The sequence below is a fragment of the Nelusetta ayraudi genome, unplaced genomic scaffold, assembly GCF_046127955.1.
Source record: "Nelusetta ayraudi isolate G7.1 ecotype Tasmania unplaced genomic scaffold, CSIRO-AGI_Nayr_v1 ptg000019l, whole genome shotgun sequence".
NCBI classification, from domain to species: domain Eukaryota; kingdom Metazoa; phylum Chordata; class Actinopteri; order Tetraodontiformes; family Monacanthidae; genus Nelusetta; species Nelusetta ayraudi.
The window spans coordinates 5,184,790-5,203,617 of NW_027466069.1; the positions used below are offsets into that span (position 1 = coordinate 5,184,790).

The 18,828-nt window shown below is 46.0% G+C and overlaps 2 protein-coding genes and 1 long non-coding RNA gene across 4 annotated transcripts; 2 read left to right on the forward strand and 1 right to left on the reverse strand.

Moving 5' to 3' along the window:
• Positions 1-376: 376 nt before the first annotated feature.
• chrna4b (cholinergic receptor, nicotinic, alpha 4b) lies at positions 377-10,403 on the forward strand. Of its 2 annotated transcripts, XM_076026574.1 has the most exons (6): positions 377-596; positions 3,782-3,933; positions 5,115-5,159; positions 5,256-5,365; positions 6,870-8,301; positions 9,202-10,403. In XM_076026574.1, exons 1-6 carry the CDS (start codon positions 545-547, stop codon positions 9,325-9,327), a joined length of 1,917 nt encoding a protein of 638 aa, XP_075882689.1. In that variant the 5' UTR covers positions 377-544; the 3' UTR covers positions 9,328-10,403. The 2 variants fall into 2 exon arrangements, with proteins under 2 accessions (XP_075882689.1, XP_075882688.1); XM_076026573.1 differs by having other exon boundaries at positions 5,115-5,365.
• Positions 10,404-10,558: 155 nt separating this feature from the next.
• LOC142888350 (uncharacterized) lies at positions 10,559-15,303 on the forward strand. The gene is made up of 3 exons (XR_012926683.1): positions 10,559-10,673; positions 13,539-13,585; positions 15,180-15,303. It is a non-coding gene; the product is annotated as an uncharacterized LOC142888350 (long non-coding RNA).
• Positions 14,835-18,372, reverse strand: zgpat (zinc finger, CCCH-type with G patch domain). The gene is made up of 7 exons (XM_076026575.1): positions 18,204-18,372; positions 17,496-18,124; positions 17,037-17,170; positions 16,660-16,824; positions 16,417-16,527; positions 15,910-16,318; positions 14,835-15,314 (listed from the first exon to the last, which is right to left on the reverse strand). The coding sequence occupies exons 2-7, from the start codon at positions 18,104-18,106 to the stop codon at positions 15,176-15,178; spliced, it is 1,569 nt and encodes a 522-aa protein (XP_075882690.1). The 5' UTR covers positions 18,107-18,124; positions 18,204-18,372; the 3' UTR covers positions 14,835-15,175.
• Positions 18,373-18,828: the final 456 nt, after the last annotated feature.

The following is an 18,828-nucleotide window of genomic DNA, read 5'->3' on the forward strand; positions in this document are numbered from 1 at the left end:
CACACAGGAAAAAAGTGATAGCAGGAAAAAAAAAAGGGAGAGGAGCGGAACCGAGAGGAAGAAAAGAAGTGGGAGGGAAGGAGAGAGAGGGGAGAGAGAGAAAGTGTGTGTGTGTGTGTGTGTGTGTGTGTGCGTGTCTTAGAGGGAGAGAGAGGGAGGGAGAGATGAGATGGGGAGGCGGAGAGATGTGAGGTGAGGTGAGGGAGGGAGGGAGTGATGTAGACAGCCAGGGTGGAGAAGGAGGAGAAGCCACACTCGGAACCTGGCAGCACAGAGAGGAAGAGGAGGAGGAGGAGAGGAGGGACTTTCCAGTCGACGGAGCCGCTGAACTTTGTCCCTCACGCACTGGACAGAGGAGCAACTGCAGGGATGGATGCGTGGTGGCGGGAGGGAGGGATGAACACGACCTCTCCGTCAGGCTGAAGAGCAGCTCCTGGCCCCCAAAACGGACGGACAGACGGACGGACGGACAGACGGACGGACGGATGGCCAGCTGACGGTCCGAGGACTGAACCCTCGCCGCGTGTCGGAGAGACTCGTCGCCATGGCTGCCCTGAAGAGCCTCGGATTACTTTTGCTCAGTTTCTGTCCACAAGGTGAGCAGCTTCTTTACGCACTGATCGGCAGACATGCTCGTCTGGAGCTGTCAGCAGAGGGAAAGTTCACAGCGTTCTGTTAACTGGCTGAGAAAATGAGTTTTGAACAAGTAAAGTTGATGCCAGAGCACCATGACTGAAGTAAACAACTCTTCTTCTCTTCTTCTCTTCTTACTGGGGATTTTTTTCCCCCCCAAATATTATTTCCTAGGGATCCATAAAAGAAAAGAAACAGATTGAAATGCTTTAATGCAGTGGATCCAGTCGCATAAAATGGAAATAAAAAAAAACCTTGCGCAGTTATATTAGAACATTGAGCCTTTAAATTGGTCTGATTGTGAACTAGAGGTGGTAGTTTTTCCCACAGGGAAGATAATATGTGGCTGGCAAAGCACCAGAGAAGACAATCTGTTGTCTTTTTTTCTGCACAAACGGAGCCTCTAATAGGTAGAAGGCTGGGAACTCCACTGTTGCTTAGTGACCTGTTAACAATCTCTATCTGCCTGGGGGAGCAAGACTCATTTGTCTCGGGAAAAAAACCCTGATATTTGCACTTAATGCGTTATTGGCCTCCGAGAGTACATCGATCAAGTGGAGACAGAACTGGGTCCGGTGGCTCTGACGCACCTGGTGAACACGGCGCCGTGGACCCGTTTGACTTCTTACTTTAAAAGGCTGAACAGTCATTTTGTTTGATTTGAAGTCTTGAAACCAAACGGGGGAAACAAACAGCAAAAAGCCAATGGACATTTTCTTTCTTTCTTTCTTCATTTGTTCATTTGTTTGTTTGTATTTTCTAAATCAGGCAAAAACAATTACAGGACAGACCATACTATTACATTTGAATCAAACAAAAACAACAATGAAGATGGATATGGTACATCCACAGGTTAGAAATAATACAAAAATCAGTGAAAAAAATGAAATAAAATAAAATACCTGGGGACATTAAACCAAAAGAGGAGTAACTATAATCAAGCCTTTTTTTTAAATTATTAACTAATAATAACAGACATTTTCAATAATGATGTTCGAACAACACTTTCTTAAGGGTAAAAAGACTCAGGTTTAGAATTTGTGACCTGTGGGAATGAAAAGTTGGGTCATAAATCAGGGGTGTTTTCCTGCAAACATTTGACCCTGCAATGGTGCCTCACACTCGAGCGCCCCGTAACGCCAAAGCCATGCGGCAGTGACACACTCCACTTGTCTCCTGCACACATGGCTGCTCTGACTGACCCCACGCATTGTCAAAGTCAGGGCAGTCCTGCAATCTCACCCACACATCTAAACCCATTAGTTGGCAGCCTGCTGTGGAACCCGCTGGTGCGTCGCCTCCTGATCTAATATCAGCTGCATTCAACAGATTTCATTCTGTCTTTTGGGCTCATCTCAGAACCTGGAGAGACACTTCAAGGTTGCAGGGGAGGCCAGACAGAGATTCAGTTGCAAACAGGAAGAGAAGGTTGGGATGTGGGAGGGGAAAAAAAAGTTCCATTTAATAAGATATTGATCTCTGGCCTTTAAAAAAATTGAGGATACCAGTTAACGGGAGTGAAGGACAGGCTCTCAGCTGAGATTGAGTGGTGGGAGTAGCTGCGAGGATGACCAGCAGCATGACAACAACACCTGAGTCCCTACAGGAGTGCGTGTAGATCTGGCTGTGCAGGTAGCGAACTGTCGAAGGAACAGGTAGGATCGTAAGTAGTTTCCTATTGAGGAATACTTACTTTTTTTTTTCGCTGGGTAGGTAGGAAGGCAGGTGGGTTTATAGTTTATTATTGCAGGTGAGTAGAAAAGGAAGGAATTTAGGTCGGTGTAATTGTGGTATGTACTGTTGGTAGTATGCTAAGGTTAGTTCAATGGTAGTTAGGTAGCAACAAAGGTTTAATTATGGCATGTAGGCGGTCGTTAGGTATGTTAATCTATAATAATAAGAAGGAAGAAAGGTTTAATTATGTAAGTAGGTATGTATGTATTAATTGTGATAGGAAGTAGATTTAGCTTAACTATGGTGCGTAAAGCAGGCAGGTTTAATTGTTGGTAGGTAGGAAGGAACAAGAGAAGGTTTAAATAGGGTATTTATGCATGGTATGCATGCAGGCCAGTCAGTAGATGGGTATGTGTAGGTAGGTCTAAGGAGGTATGTTGGTACAGGTGCATATGTAGGTAAAGGAAGGTATGGAGGCAGGTACGGTTACTTAAGTTGTGTGAGCAGGTAGGTTCAGTGGTGATGCAAGGAAAGAAAGTCTTAGTATTAGGTAGGTAAATATGTACAGATCTGTTGGTCTGTGGATAAGTATGGATGGATGGATGGATGGATCGTCCAGGTACAGGAAGGTGTATGATTGTCTTGGAATATACACACGACTCCAGTTGCTGCAGTGCCAGACACACACACACACACAAAACATACTTCCATGGAGGACGTCCAGTGTGGACGACACGCCTCTGGCTGCATGTGGGGGAGAAGGTCCGAGCACAAAGGACATTGTGTTGCATTAGCCTGGAGGCCATCCTCATCTCTTTAATTTGTTCCCAGACCTCGTTAAGTCACTCTCACTGCTATGTGAGCTGATTGTAAAGTGTGTGTGTGTGTGTGTGTGTGTGTGTGTGTGTGTGTGTGTGTGTGTGTGCACTTGATGGAGTTGCTGGGTGAGAGGAGCACCAGGGAGGCGGCTGACGGATGCAACGGATGTCCTCGGATCCAGATTTCCCTCTGTCGTCCTATCCAAACACCCCCCCCCCCCCCCGCCTCCTCTGCCCCCACCCCAACCTTCCCCCCTACCCCCACATCTCATTGCTCAGATTTAGTCTCATGTAACCACATGCCACCTGCATAATAGAGGTCACCCTCCTTCTCCGTTCGCCACAACAGTGGATATTCCCGACTCTGGTGGCTGCGTCGGCGAAATCCATTACAGATTGGAGTCACTTTTAAATATATTTCTGGTCAGTGTGCTGCATGCATTCGGAATCAGTGGTGTGACGCGCATGCAGACCGGTTATGTGCAAAACAAAGAGAGGGAGGGAAGAACTGAAGCGGCTGCAACGGCCATTTTTGGTGCTATTTTTAAGCAGGTACGACAAAAGCGTTGTTTGAAGCCGCGCAGACAACTTTGAGACTGTTTCTCCAGCTTGTTTTATTTCTTCTCCTTCTTCTCCTTCATCCTCCCTCCAATCAGTTTTCTCCCAAGTGTTGCCTCGAGCCCACGCTGAGGAGAGGTTGCTCCAGGATCTGTTCGCACATTACAATAAGCTCTCGCGGCCTGTGAGGAACACCACCGACACGGTGCTGGTTCACTTTGGACTGTCTATCGCCCAGCTTATTGATGTGGTAAGTAAGACATAAAAAACAAAAAACTGCCTAGTTAAATTTGTCCCTGAGGTCTTCCTGTGCTGTAAATCACAGCTGTAAATGTGTCATAGTTTGGCTGATCACACACCTGGAATAGAAGCCCTGCCAGTCTAATACTGCACACTCCTCACCAGTTAAGCTGCATGAAAAACCCACTTCTGGTGCACTTGTCCAGCCGTTCACTTATTTTCATCCCAGTGTATTATCCATATCGAGATTGTATCAGCCGGCTCATAGCGGGAAAAAAAGAAACTGGGGCAAAGAGGAGAAACGAGACCATCGCAGATCACCTGTCGGCGGAAATTAAAACCACAACGGACGACGGCGAATCGCTCTCCCAGATTAAATTCAGTCCTCAAATATTTGACAAGCGTGCAACTGTGGCGGTAAATACTCGGGGGCCGCAATCAACAAACACAGCTGCTCGCGACAATCAGGCACCCTTCTCTTCTCCCGCGTCCCCCCCCTCCCCCCCGAGCGTCGTTTCCATTAGTTGTCCCGCGGAGTTTTGAAACGCGCACCTGCATTCCAAACGCCCACGCTCGGTGCCGCTGGCCGGGGCGTCGACGGTGCCGATGTCACACTCGCAGTTTCAGAGCTCAGTACCAGATCTGGAGCCGCCTGCACCGCTGCAGGGTCCAGTCACCGAGACCATGACAGTCGGGTGACGGTTGCCCTGCTTGGAACGCTGGGTAGTGAGCGCAGCGCTGGCTGCAGCACCTGCTGTCACACTAGATGCTGTTGCAGGGGAAGAGCTGCAGAAAAACAACAAAGCATCAGGAAGATGAAACATGAGGCACTGCTGAAATTGTATTTTTTTTGTCCTGCAACTATTGTGCTTTTGTGAATATGTAGGGTATGTGTGATTCTTTTGATTCATAAGAAAAAAAAAACTGTAATGCCAGATTAAATGTCATACAAACGTGATCTAGGAAAGAGGCCAGAGAGGAGTCTGGAAATCGGAAGGTAATTGGAAGAATCTTCTGAGCATGCTGATCGGTTCTGTCACATTCAAAACATCAGAGTGTGAAAGATGGATCAATGAGACTCCAGACTTGAAATCTCAAGATATTGAGTTGCCTGTTTAGGCTGTTAGTGGCTGGTCGAGCTGTGAACAGAAACTCTGACCCTCATGTTCTGCTCTGTTTGAACCCAATCAGGATGAGAAGAACCAGATGATGACCACAAATGTCTGGGTCAAGCAGGTGTGTTCCGCCGAGTTGAGCCAAAAAAAAAAAAAAAAAAATACTGCTCTTGCATTTTGTTCACAGAAAATGAAAGCAACCGCTGTTGTCTTGCAGGAGTGGAACGATTACAAACTCCGCTGGAACCCAGACGACTACGAGAATGTAACTTCCATCCGCATCCCCTCGGAGATCATCTGGAGGCCTGACATCGTCCTGTACAACAAGTGAGCATTGGCAGAGCCCCCCCCCCCCCCCTTTTTTTTCCGAAACCGTCGGGACATTCTGAATTCCTAACCGCAGCTACTTCAAATGCCCGGAACGTGGTGATTTCTCCCTCCAACAGATGGTGCGACTGTGGGGACAACATAGAGATGCCAATGTTGTTGCACACAACATCTTGTGCCGCATTGGAACACAACGTTGGCTTATTTAATTGAAATAAATGTGTACAAGGTCGACGGTAATGAATGAAGTCACTAAGTGGCTAGTACTTTTCGGCACAAGTTAATCGATGGAAGGAAACCGATACGTCCCGGATGGCCTCAGATGCTGCAGCCTCAAAATCCATATTAATCAGAATGGCTAAATGCAGTTGTCAGATTCACAAATGTGATTGTTTTAATCTGCCGGGGCTCAGTGGAAACTGCAGTGATGAATCTGAAAACTGAGTCTTATATATAATATTTTCAAAGGTAGGGATGGGAGTGGTCAAAGTTTGTTTTTTTTTATTGCAAAACTTGACCAAATCAATGTGATGGAAATCCTCAGCTTTCTTTGACCCTGCAAACAACCGTGCAGCAGAACGGCACTGTAACAACGCACTGTATGCGGCTGATTTGTGAGATTTAGGATGTTGCCTTTAAAAATGATGGGTACATTATGACTAAGCATCGCACTGTTTCAATTGGTACACAACACCCTTGCTGCAACACATTTTACAACAGGTGCCGCGATCCGTATGAGTTGGCGCGAAACATTGCTGTCAGTCATCCGCTCCCCGAATGAGGCGACAGAGTCGGAATGTAATGTGCAGCGGCAGCTACAGAGGGCTACAAAATCGAAGGCAACGCAGGCGACTTGGCTGGGAGTGACTGATGGAGGATGTGTGCACTAAAGTTGATTGCAACAAGGTGGGAGGATGACGGGGTCAGATGAGGGGGCCGAAGCAGGAAGTAAAGAGCGGTGCCGCTGCAAGTGTAATGGCAGCGGCGGGCAACTTGAGAGGATTACAAGAAAGATTAATCAGGTTAGAGAGGGAGGAGACGACCGCCTGGAGAGCTGGAGAGTTTGCACCATCATGGAGGCTGGGCTGAACTGGACATTGCCTAAAAAGGTGTTAAATGAAATGTTTGGGCATTTCTGTTACATTAATCATTCATGTAACCAACAGCGCCAAATGCATATTTAAAGTCTGTTGACAAATGCTGTATCTCCTCAAAACAGTTTAATTGAATGTAATTACTGTTACTGGGCAATTACTGTGCAAGGAGTCAATGGTTAGATAATGTTAAATATTAAGATATAAATTGATTGGTTGCCATGCTGTTATAATGCATTTAGAAAAAACATTTTGATCAATTTAGCATATTTGTTTGTCAATGATTGAAATAGTATAGTCAATGATTCAAATAGTACTGCCTCTTTTTAGTTGAAAGGCTAATTTCTAAATCGGACTGGTCATTCAAATTCAAAATTTCACAGGCCTAATTATCATTCTCGCATGTGCAGCGCCGACGGCGATTTTGCTGTGACCCACCTGACGAAGGCGCACCTGTTCCATGACGGCCACATCAAGTGGATGCCACCGGCCATCTACAAGTCCTCTTGCAGTATAGACGTCACCTTCTTCCCATTCGACCAGCAGAGCTGCAAAATGAAGTTTGGCTCGTGGACCTACGACCGCGCCAAGATCGACCTGATCAGCATGGCTAGCAACGTGGACCAGATGGACTACTGGGAGAGCGGCGAGTGGGTCATCGTCAATGCCGTGGGCAAGTACAACATCAAGAAGTACGAGTGCTGCACGGAGATCTACTCGGACATAACCTACTACTTCATCATCCGAAGGCTCCCTTTGTTCTACACCATCAACCTCATCATCCCCTGCCTGCTCATCTCCTGCCTGACGGTCCTGGTCTTCTACTTGCCCTCGCAGTGCGGAGAGAAGATCACCCTGTGCATCTCGGTCTTGCTCTCCCTGACGGTCTTCCTCCTGCTGATCACGGAGATCATACCGTCCACGTCCCTGGTGATTCCGCTCATTGGCGAGTACCTGCTCTTCACCATGGTCTTTGTCACCCTCTCCATCGTCATCACCGTCTTCGTGCTCAACGTGCACCACCGCTCCCCCCAGACGCACGGTATGCCGCAGTGGGTGCGCAGGGTGTTCCTGGACTTGGTTCCCAGAGTTCTCTTCATGAAGCGCCCCCCAGGCACGGCCAAGCAACACTGCAAGAAGCTCATTGAGATGATGCATCGTCCCACCGCTGGGGGCGCGACTGGCAAATCGCAGGACATCTGGAGCGGGTTCGGGATGGGCTTGAGAGAGCTGGAGAGCACGCTTCCGAAGACCTCGTCCGACAGCCCGAGCATCCTTGTCTGCTCCCCGTCAACTCCGTCCTCACCCAGCAAGGACTGCGACAAAGACGATTACCCGTTCAAGGCCAAAATTTTCTGCCAGTCTATATCTGGTCAGTATTCGGTTCTGTCCGAGAGCCAGACCCTCCGTGGACACATCTCAGCAGCTTCCTCATCTTCCCAGTTGTCCCTGCCGCCGTCTCTACCGCTCGGACCCCTTCACAGCCCAACCATGGATGAGTCAAGGACCCTGGCCCCAAATGGCCGCTCCTTCAGTGCAGAGCACATGTTCGACAAACAGAAAGAGGCTCCGCACACTGCACCTGGCCACCGGTGCCGCTCCCGCAGCTTCCAATACTGTTGCCTTCACGACGAAGGGCCTCGGTTGGACAAGACCACTGACAGCTTGAAGACGAAGGCTTCCACAGATCACCCGACAGAGACAGAAACTGCAGAGGCCACCAAGGACACCAGCGCCCTGCAGGAGAACAGCTATCTGGTCATTTCGCCGGCCATGCAGCGGGCGATAGATGGAGTTCAGTACATCGCTGATCATCTCAGGGCAGAGGATACAGATTTTTCAGTAAGTTATGTGGAGAGATCATCCTTCAAGTAGTGGTGTCTTTTGATTAGACTTCCCCACGGTGTAAATTTAGCCATGCACACCCACAGGAATCGTTCTAAATCCTTTCACATTCATCTCGCATTTCCATTTGTGAAAGAGCGCATTGAAAGCTTCTTTTGAGGATGCACTTTTTCTTTTTCTCCAGCCAGTTTAACAGCGGTTTTCCTTTAGTTGCATCATATCTAAATGGGAGTTGATTAGTCGGTACTGGTGAAACGGATGAGAAAGATTTAAAGATTGAAACCTGATCCAGTTGCCCTTCAAGCTGAAAGATTTCTCAAGATGTAGAAGAGTTTTTTCAACTTTTTTCAAAAAAAAGTTATGATAAAGAGCACATTTTTTTAAAAGGTTCTTCATTGCTTTTCAATTGCAACAATTACAAGTCCAAAATACACTCTGATCTTTGGCTCACACAGGGCCGAGCTGTTTGTCTTTCTCATAGTTTCATGGTTAGCCAAGCTAAATATGTTATAAACGCTACATTCAACAGATGATATTTTTGGATGATGGACGTTTACGAAATGTTACCATGGTAACGGTAGGCTTTACGCCGTTTGACACGAGTCGCCTTTAGCACCAAATACACTCTTGCTATCTTTTCCTAGCAAAAGCTTTTCTTTTTTTTCCTTACCTGCGGAACAACAGGAACGGCAGTAATCTGACCTTGAATTTTCCATGAGAGAGAGACAAGCGCGGGATTGACTGACATTTAAGGAGATAGCTGCTTCATAATGGAAAAAATCAACCATTCGAGAGAAATCAATCAAGGGTGAAAAGTGACAGGTGGTGAAAAGAGGGGGTGGTGTGGTGTGAAATTTAAAATGTCCCTCACCGGTGTCTGTTCCTTGTCTCGGCTAGGTGAAGGAGGACTGGAAGTACGTGGCCATGGTCATTGACAGGATCTTCCTCTGGATGTTTGTCCTGGTGTGCATACTGGGATCAGTCGGACTCTTTCTGCCTCCCTGGCTGGCTGGAATGATCTAGAAGCTTGCCAGGCAAAGGAACAGGAGCAGGAAACTGACAGGAAGACTGTCAAATGTTTTAAGTTGCTTAAAGATATATATAGAGAGAGTTAATTATTTATCTTCTTCTTTTCTGCTTTTGTTTTCGCTATTTTTTTTTTTTTTTTTTTAGTTGTTTGTCCAAGAGACCACCTGTCACACTCATGGCTGAGTCAGAAAGGTTAGCTTGAAGGAACATTAAATATCTATCGGCAGCACCAGCACCACTTGTATAAATTGTTCATGAAGGTGAAAGGCCAACAGCGCCGCTATCCGTCCACACCAGTCCATTTTGATATCCCATCGGTTTCTTTTGCTGTCACCTTCATGAAAAAACATTTTTAAAAAATGAGAACAGAGTGAATTCAGACCTGCAGAAAACAAATGACAAGAATTGGTTGCTTTATTTCAGTACCCATTGATTTGAAGAACAATCACGCAGCAAGGTGACAGCGTCTCTCACCAAACGGTTATAAAATATTCATGAATTTGTCAGTATTCAGGGCTCAACAAGGGGCTTTGTTTTCTGTTCAGATGTTTTGTTTTTAGCAGCCACTGCATACATAAGAGCAGACATAGATCTCTGGAATCTTTTTTAATCTTATCAGTTAAATAAACACGTCCGCAAGATTTATTAAAGCCATTATCTGTCTTTTTTTTTCTTTTTTTTTAACTTTTCATTTATTGGGATTTAAAGCCCCTCTTACTAGTAACTCACAGGCCAGCTATTCCTTCACAAAGTCCCCTGAAAGAGCAAGGGCACATGCTGCATATTGCACACCTTGCAAACATTGGCAGCCTGCAGGAGAATTGATTACCTGGAACATTGTTGTTTTTTTCTGATTTTTAAGCCCTCGACCATGATTTTCATGCACCCAAAGTAAAAGTTGAAGATTAATGTCTATAAAAAAAATAAAAATAAAGACTTAATTGTGAAAAGACTTTTTGAAAATTGTCATTAAAGTTTTTTGTTATTTTTTTCAATGCAATTCAATGCTGGGTTTTAGCCTCCTGCTGAAACTGACACTATGCTGGACCTTTTACATGTTTGGAAGGAGAGATAAAGAAGGTGGCATCACAGGGCGGAGTCAATACCTGGCTAACCTGGGTAAGTTATCAGTGAGGGATCAGCCCCCATTGTGGAATCAACAGAGAGGTGATTACCAAAATAGTGATATCTCACTCTCTCTTTCTTCACTTAGGGGTTCGCTGACTGGGTGGAGATACAGACTACTGGTGGACAACAGTGGCAAAGCTGTAATATTGGACCCAAAAAACACCAACACACCATGGCAACAACTATCCCTGAATCATCGGAACAGGAAACTGGTGAGGCTGACTTCCTCTGATTGCGACTGAAAAAGAAATCTCATCATTAGCTGTATGCCATTATTATTAGGAGTAATATTACAGTTTCCACAAAGTAAAGTTTATAGGCTCGGGCCATGTTGGCTGCGGTCCATTATCAGCCTCCGGCAGCTAAACTGAGCAGGTTGTGGAGGCGAACGTTTAGGAGGGAAATCATTATATAATGTTGTGCTTGTGAGAAAGTTTTGATCTTTCAGCGCCTCGCCAAGCACAGAATGAAATGAAATGGTTTTGGAAATGGAGCAATAGTGTGCATTGCCCCGCTGTCGCTTTTTGTCCCAGATCAAATAATGATGATAATGATAAGTTCTGAAGTGGGAACATTATCAGCCCGCCCGGCCGTTGCTCTCGTTGTGTGCTGCCGTTGCGGGTATTGTGTCTGCAGTGACGACGGTGGAGTGAATTCACATGGTGGTGTTTCACTTCTTCCGTTTCTTCAGGTGCAGAACTTGAAATCTCATTTGGGCCAAGAGGCTTGTAACTGTCCTTCAGACCAATTAGATTACCAACATCACACAAACAAAGAAAAAGAAACAACTACTTCCTCTTGAGAAAAGCCCTCAGCTCCTCTTTGCGAGTATCTCTCTGCTTGTATGTAGTTCTGTTGACAGTAAAACCCCACATTTGATTGGATGACCTACCCAGAGCGATGACTTCAGTGGTGACCTCAGGCAACAAACTATTGTATTTCTCCTGGCTCAGCAGAGAGACCAAAGTATTGATCAATATGCAAAAACACTGGCAGGAATAAATGGCGAGAACAATGTGGCAAGACAAGCACTTTAAACAAGGTGAAATATTCTTTGCTTCTGCTTAGGTGTATGTGTGTGTGTGTGTGTGTGTGTGATTTAGGAACAGAAGTACGTCAGAAGCTTCTGGATGGCGAGAAACAAAGTCGAGCTTCGTCGCAACTCCAAATGAGAATTAAAAAAAAGAGCAGCTCCGTAACCAAATGTCACGTCTTTTGTCCGCCTGCGAAGACTCATATGTGAACGGATATTAATATCCATTTGTCCTCCAGAGTCACAATAGCGTGGGTATATTGTCAATTTAAATCTGAAATGAGATGAGGACGGCCTTTACGGAGCAACAAATTTAATTCCGTCAAATGAGGAGACGGCCGCTTCCCTACAGAGATATTAACTTCAGCGTTACACACATTTAAAGGGCAAATATGAGCGTTTGCATTAGATATGATGAGGAATATATAAACATCCCAGCATCGGCAACTGATTACTGAGTTGTTATAATTCAGGTTCGCAAGGGTTTGAGCTCCGCTGTGTAAAACAAGGCATGTGTAATGTAGAGTGTGTATGTGTGTCTTTAATTTTGAACACACTGGTCTGTGAAGCAAAAAACGCAAGCATGAAAAATGTTTGTGCCATCATTCTCTGCATTGCCTTCAAAGTGTTTTAATCTCTTTCACTTAAAATGTTACTAAACCACCCCTGCATGGAGACCTGCGGAAAACGCCTCAGATCAGAGCTTTTAAGGTTTATGCTCAAGAATTCGATCCAAGAATCTTGACGATCCCGCTGCATCCAAGGCTAATTCTCGATATTGATTTATGCCAATCAAATGCAGTGAAGTGCCAACATGCATTTTACGACCTCCTCGACAACGGTGCAGAGTGGATTACTTTTAATTGGCAGCCCTAAAATTTAAAAGAGAAGACACAAAACTGGCCAAAAAAAAGCCAATCAGCCCGAAGAGCTCGAACCGTTTTACACATGGACGGGCCAACACCTGCAGCCTGGCAGACCTGAGATGAGCAGATTAGCGTAAATTCCTAAGTAAAACATCTGTCAAGGTGGCCGTCCAATCAATTTTTCAATCACATCCCCCTAATCACTTAATCCCGCCTCTGATAGGAGCTGATTCGCGGCAAAAACACCCCTAATGGACCAGCCTGGGTCCAAGCACGAGACGGGCGGCTGCAGCCACGGCAACACCTACACCTCCACACACACACACACACACACACACACACACACACACACACACACACACACACACACACACATTAAATTTTCTGCAGGCTGGACCACAACACCCTCAGAGACCTCTGGACTCATGAATGTGGTAAAGCTTGAAGCGGAGACCGTCCAGGGATCCCATTAAATCACCACGCAGGCTGCGTTTTGCCATTTCTTTTTTTCTTTTTTTTTCCTATCCTGCTGACCGTCAGCAAATTCATTGTGATCGCTCTGGTCTCCAGCCATCTAAAAGTGCTGCCACTCAACAGATGAGAGCACAAGCGGGCCTTCCCTCAGGGTCCGTACTGCGGGGTTTCAGAAGTTTTGGATGTGGCGCTGCCCTCTGGGCTGGCAGCCCATCAGGAGGCTCCTCTCCTCGGATGGCTTGTGAAGTGCTCTGCGCCGCCCTCTCCAATCCCCATACGGACGCCACTATTACTGTGATTTGCTGATGGTCACAGGTTTTTTTTGAAGTGCAGTGCCTTTTTTTTTTTCCAGTCTTGCTGGACTTGGAGCCCTTTGGAATTCCCTGTAAACCACCTCTTATGAAGAGATAAACTGCTTTATATCTTATTTCAAAGCTGGATTATGTTTGCAATTTTCACATATTTAGTGTCAGAAGAAAGAAGTCCTCCACTTTAGGGAGAACAATATCAAAACCTGACCTACACTACAACACCAATGGAGCAAATGTAGCCTCTGATTCCGACAAACTGAACTTCCACACATTGAATATCTTTACAATAGGTGTGAATAGGTCAGTGAGTACTAGTCTTGGTCTGCCAAGTGTTTGCATATTACTTTTGTGCGATCATCACTGTTTTTTTTATTGTCTTTCTTCTTAACACAGGGACAGACTTTACAGCCCGCTGGAGAATCCGCACCCTTGTGCAGCGTGTGAGTCACTTTGCCCTTGTCTCCAGCTGCTTTCGCCACTTTCTCTTTGCCGCCGAGTCTTAAAAAATGTGGGCGGGGCGCATTGATCCATACATTGACAATATGAATACCGGGGGTGGTGTTGGCTGGATACACTAGTTTCAGTCCCTCTTTGTCGTTCTGTCGTTGCAAACTCACCCTTATTTGATCAAAAAATATAATTTGTGATACTACCCATGAACACTTCTTATCAGGTTGTTGTTTTTTTTCTTAAATGTGAAATATCACACACTTCTAGCGTAGAGGGTAGGGATGTTAACAATTAACTGAATATCTATTAATTGTCGATTAAGAATTTAATCGATTAAATTAAATTAGTTGCAATTATTTGAATTTTTTTCCACTGGGTTTTTTGGTAAATGGCGTGGTGTATACCTGTATACCTAGAACAAGTTACTTCTAAACAATTTTTTTTTTTTTTTACTTGAAATGTGACTCGTGTTTAGGGTGTTTCTACTGCTCCCTAAGATAAAAATTGGTCACACTGGACCCTCAACATTATTTAAGAGTTAAATAATGTGTTCCTTACATATCTTTCGGTGTGAAATTTAGGTTCTCAGGAAAAATCGCAGATTATCAATTAATTGTTAATCGAATTATAAGGTCAATCAACTAACGATCAATGAATGAATCAATAATTTGCATCCCTAGTATAAGGTAATCATAAATGTAATCTCCCCTTCCCTTCACTCTGCTGGGCTGTGGCTGTAGATGTGCTGTGCTCCTAGTGACTCACTGTTGGAGACAATCTAATGCCATGATGTCATCAACACATGTTACAGTATATCACAGGTCACTGCAGAACCTGAGAAGTGGATGCAGTCACCATCCAGACCACTGCCTTCAAACAGTAACGTGTCCAATTTACAGGCAGGCTAGCTGGTCTCAAAACTCATAGTTATTATTTTTTCAATGGGCAGGTGTCAGTTGTGTATAAAGGTGGGACAAAAAAAAAAAAAAAAACACCACTGAACAGAGCGCTTGAATTCCTGAGGATGTCATTTTTAAAGTCAGCTAGAAATTTGAGTCATGGTGAACTTAAAAAAAAAACAACCCTCCAGTTGCCTCTGGACAGAATAACTCCAGTATCTCTGTGTGAAAAGCATGAAAAAAATATAAATGATGAAAAAAAAAAAGAAGAAAAAAGCCCCGGAGTTCAGAAGGAAGTGAGAAACGGCGTGTTGGCAAAGAAATGAAAATGCACAGCAGGTTCTCCAAACGGGAAGTTTAAGTGCTGACAAAGACATTAAGACAAAGTCCTCATTAGATAATAAACTGTTTGTAATGTCACTGTGATCCATTAACATGGAAACAAAACAAACATCTCAGTCTGTGAAAGGGGGAAAAAAAAACAGGGGGGACAAATTTGCACCGGGTGCCACTGGGCCGCCACAAATCGTCTCGCTAATGAAAAATGCTAAAAGCGGTTTAAAAATCAAAGCGATAAGTGGTGCGACACCAGCAGGCGGCAGCCTGCAGTTCATCTGAGGCCAGAGGAGCTTTTCGTCATCGTCACCGTCATCGTCCTCCTCCTCCTCCTCCTCCGCCTCCTCAGAACTCAGTCATCTTCTTGTGCGTGTCGGCCTTCCTGTGCTCCTTCTGGACGGACAGCTCCTGGGCTTTCTGCTGGGCCAGCAGTTGACGGGCCGCTGACAGCTTCTCCTCCAGGTGCTTCACTATGGACGCGTCCCTTTTGTGCACACAAACACAGCGGCAGGTTAGAGAGGGGAGAGGTGGACAGGTACGGGGAGACGAGTCGGATTTTTGGCTGCACTTCAAGGAAGAGGGAACCAAAAAAAAAAAAAAAAAAACACCACCTGCTTTTTTTATGGAGGTGCTGGCTCAGGCTGGTTGCCTTTGAATTAATTGATCACTTAGAGTAATTGTTGCAGTTTTCCCCCCCTCCTTAGTACTTTTAAATGTCTCAAAGCATCATTTCAAAAACATTTATGGTTGATAATTGAGAGAGGATTAATTAAAAAGTGAAACTTCTTGATCATGTTGGTGGTGAGTCATTTTGTTTTGGTCTCCCACTGAAATCCCTTAATTGACTAATTTGTTTGCTTATTTTTCAGCTTTTGGGCCTTGCTTAGTCATTCACTTTGTGCCAAACCATTTCCTTTGTCACACACAGACACACGCAACACACTTTAATGCCGAATGTCATTTGTGATTTGCTGTGTTACTTGTCATTTATCTCATAAGCAATTTGAGTCGCGAAAGACCAAATGCTCACTGATGACATATGAATATATGGCTGACAACCAGCCAGACTGGGCGTTTACCTTCCCGCCTGCCTGCCCAGCGACTCGCTCAGCTGCTGGATCTCCCTCTCGGTCTGGGACACTCGCTCCGACGCCTGGAACAGCTTCACGTTCAGAGTCCTCTTGGTGCCGCTGCCTCCCCTGTAGGCCTCCAGGCCTCTGGCCGACGGTGCAGCAGCTCCCCCATCAGCAGACTCGGAGCTCCTGCTGCCCAGCTTGTTGTTGAGGAAGTCGAAGACGGTGCGGCGCTGCCCGGTGGCCGCCCGGGGCTTCCTGCGTTTCTTGGGCCGGGCCGCCTGCTCGCCTTCTTTAGCCGCCCGGCTCTGCGTGCGTCTCTGTGTGAGCTCGGCACACTGGTCCAGAGAGTTTCCTTTGGGCAGGACCACCGCCATGACAGGCTCCACCCGACCCTCCTGCTGCCTTCCCAGACCTGAGATTATACACGTAAAGGCACTGAGATGTAAATAAATCCTACTACAACTCAAAAAATAGAAGCCACATTTCCCTGCACTGCACACTTCCACTTACCTTTTCCATATTCATAGCCCATTTTCAGCATAAGTCTGGATCCAATGCCTCTGGTGTGGGCCTCCCAGCCCCCGAAATTTTCCATGTTTGTGGATTCGGCAGCTTCCAGAACTGTTTTTGCAATGACATACATGTAAAACAAAGTTGGTATGTGAGAGAGGAAATGTGTTTAGAACACCCAAGTGGGTTTTTAAGTGGAAAGGCGAGCCTTGATGTCAAATGACACAGCAGATCCAAACTGACCTTTTGCATAGCCGTCGTAGTCACCGTTTTCTGCGTCATCCACGTCAGAGTCAGACGAGGGGGGGTCTTCCTCCCTCAGAGGTGGGATGACGCTGTCGGCCTCGACCACAACGTCTTTTAGCAGCAGCGAGTCAAACTTGACGGTGTAGAAACCACTGTCAATTTCTACCAAGATGGGGGAAAAAAAACATTGAATTAAAAAAAGATTCTGGGTGCCATTAACTGTCTTCATTCTGCGTATTGCTTGTCAGCATAAGCAGCTCTGGAAGACTCTCAATATGCATCAAATATAAGCAGAAAACCAATGCAGCCAAAGCCCCAGAAACTTGGCAGTGTTTACCGGCAAATACATAATCAAGAAGAGGCTCTTTCATTACCTTTAATTTTGGCAGGGTACCAGATGCCGTCCTCATGTCGAGTCAGGCAGGACGAACCCTCTTCAAGGTTACTGAGGTCACACTCGAGGAACTCCCTGAGCTCGGACACGTGAACCACTTCGCCGTGGGAAAACCTTCCATTCAAGGAAAATGCAGTGTGAATTCATTGAGTCACTCGGCTTCCTGTCTGTTGGTATTCAGAACTCGCTAGAAAGCTAGCAGAAAAAACACACTTGAATGCAAAACCATCTCACTTTCATTATAATCTAAGAGGAGCAGAATAAAAGTTCACTGTGTATCTGATGAAAGACTGGAATGCACATTGCTATTAATGGATGCGCAATATTTTATCGGCATCACCTTATGAACATGCACAATAACTATATTTCCCTCTGGTATTGTTTTATGGTATTTTTCAGCACACCTATGACATATTGCATATATATTGCGGTGTTTTACCTGCAGTTATCTGGGAAGCGACATTTGTCCTCCAGGTAGAAGGGACAGGGCTTCATGGACTTCTGTGTGGGGTAGATGTACAGCACTCGTACCTGTGCCTCCTCTCCATCACGCGGCTCGGCCCCCACCACCATGGCGTTGTGGTACTCAAGCGTCCCCCACTTTGTCCGGTAAGGGGCTCTCACTTTGGTGCCACTCAGTTCATCCACCTCCTCCTCCTCCTCCTCCTCCTCATCATCATCATCATCATCATCATCCTCATCTCCCTGCTCCTCCACCGCGTCCCTCTCCCTCTTATCAGAACCGCTCGACGACTCCCCAAGCTCACTGTAGAAAGCCGCGTACTCAGTGTCCAAGGGGTTGTTTGCACTGCTGGTGTCAGCTGCTGCCGCCTCCGAGAAGTCACCATCTTCCAGGCTGGCCAGGAGGCGACTCTTCTTGACAGAGACGAGGCTGGACTCGGTTAGCTCAATGAGCTGGAGGAGGTCCTCTTTCAGCTTGAGCAGGTCAGACTGCTGGGAGGGGTCCAGGCCGGAAGACAGGGCCGTCTCCACCTGCTGCAGCTGGGCACCATAGGTCGAGATGGCTGCCTCGAGGGCGTCTTCATCCATGATGAGCCTCTGAGACGCCTGAAGAAAAACAAAAGGTTGATCTCAGGGGGGAGGGACTCACTCTTCATAACAAACGTAGTAATTAATCAGCGCATACCCTTTATATTCTCGTCATTTCAAGACTGGCTGGTGTCATTTTTTTAATTTATTTTTTTTACGTCGGTATGTCAGCATCCGAAGGACATGTATGGATGACAAGTAGACAAGAAATTGTTAAAAGATATGTTGAAATGCATAGAAACAAAAAGCACAGCAGCTAGCTTCTGCTAACTGTTAGCCGAATGTAAGCTAACTTCATAAATGGCAAAATAACTCTAGTCGTAGTAAAGCCACGTGGCAGCTAGGGTCGAAAGAAACAAGACATGCTTAAAATTATGTGTTTTAGCTGGAGGGAAACCGGCAAATGCACATACCGGGGGCGCACAATCACAACATGCAGGAAGGTTATCAAGTCTGCGGCTCGTCCGGTGCCATGCTGAGATCTGTATGCCTGCGAGACTTGAATGCACCTCGCGAGACCGCGCACCGCTGTAGCTTTTCAGAGTTTCGACAACACAGTGACACCGCGCCGTTGTCCGAGAGTAGCCGTGGTGCGCGCTCCCGCGAGGCGTATGCACATCTCGGCGAACCTGCAGATCTCGGCATGACACCGGCATCTGTAGCGAATGAGGTGTATCACATTTCTTCAAAATAAAGCAACCAATCATGTATAAACTAAACTA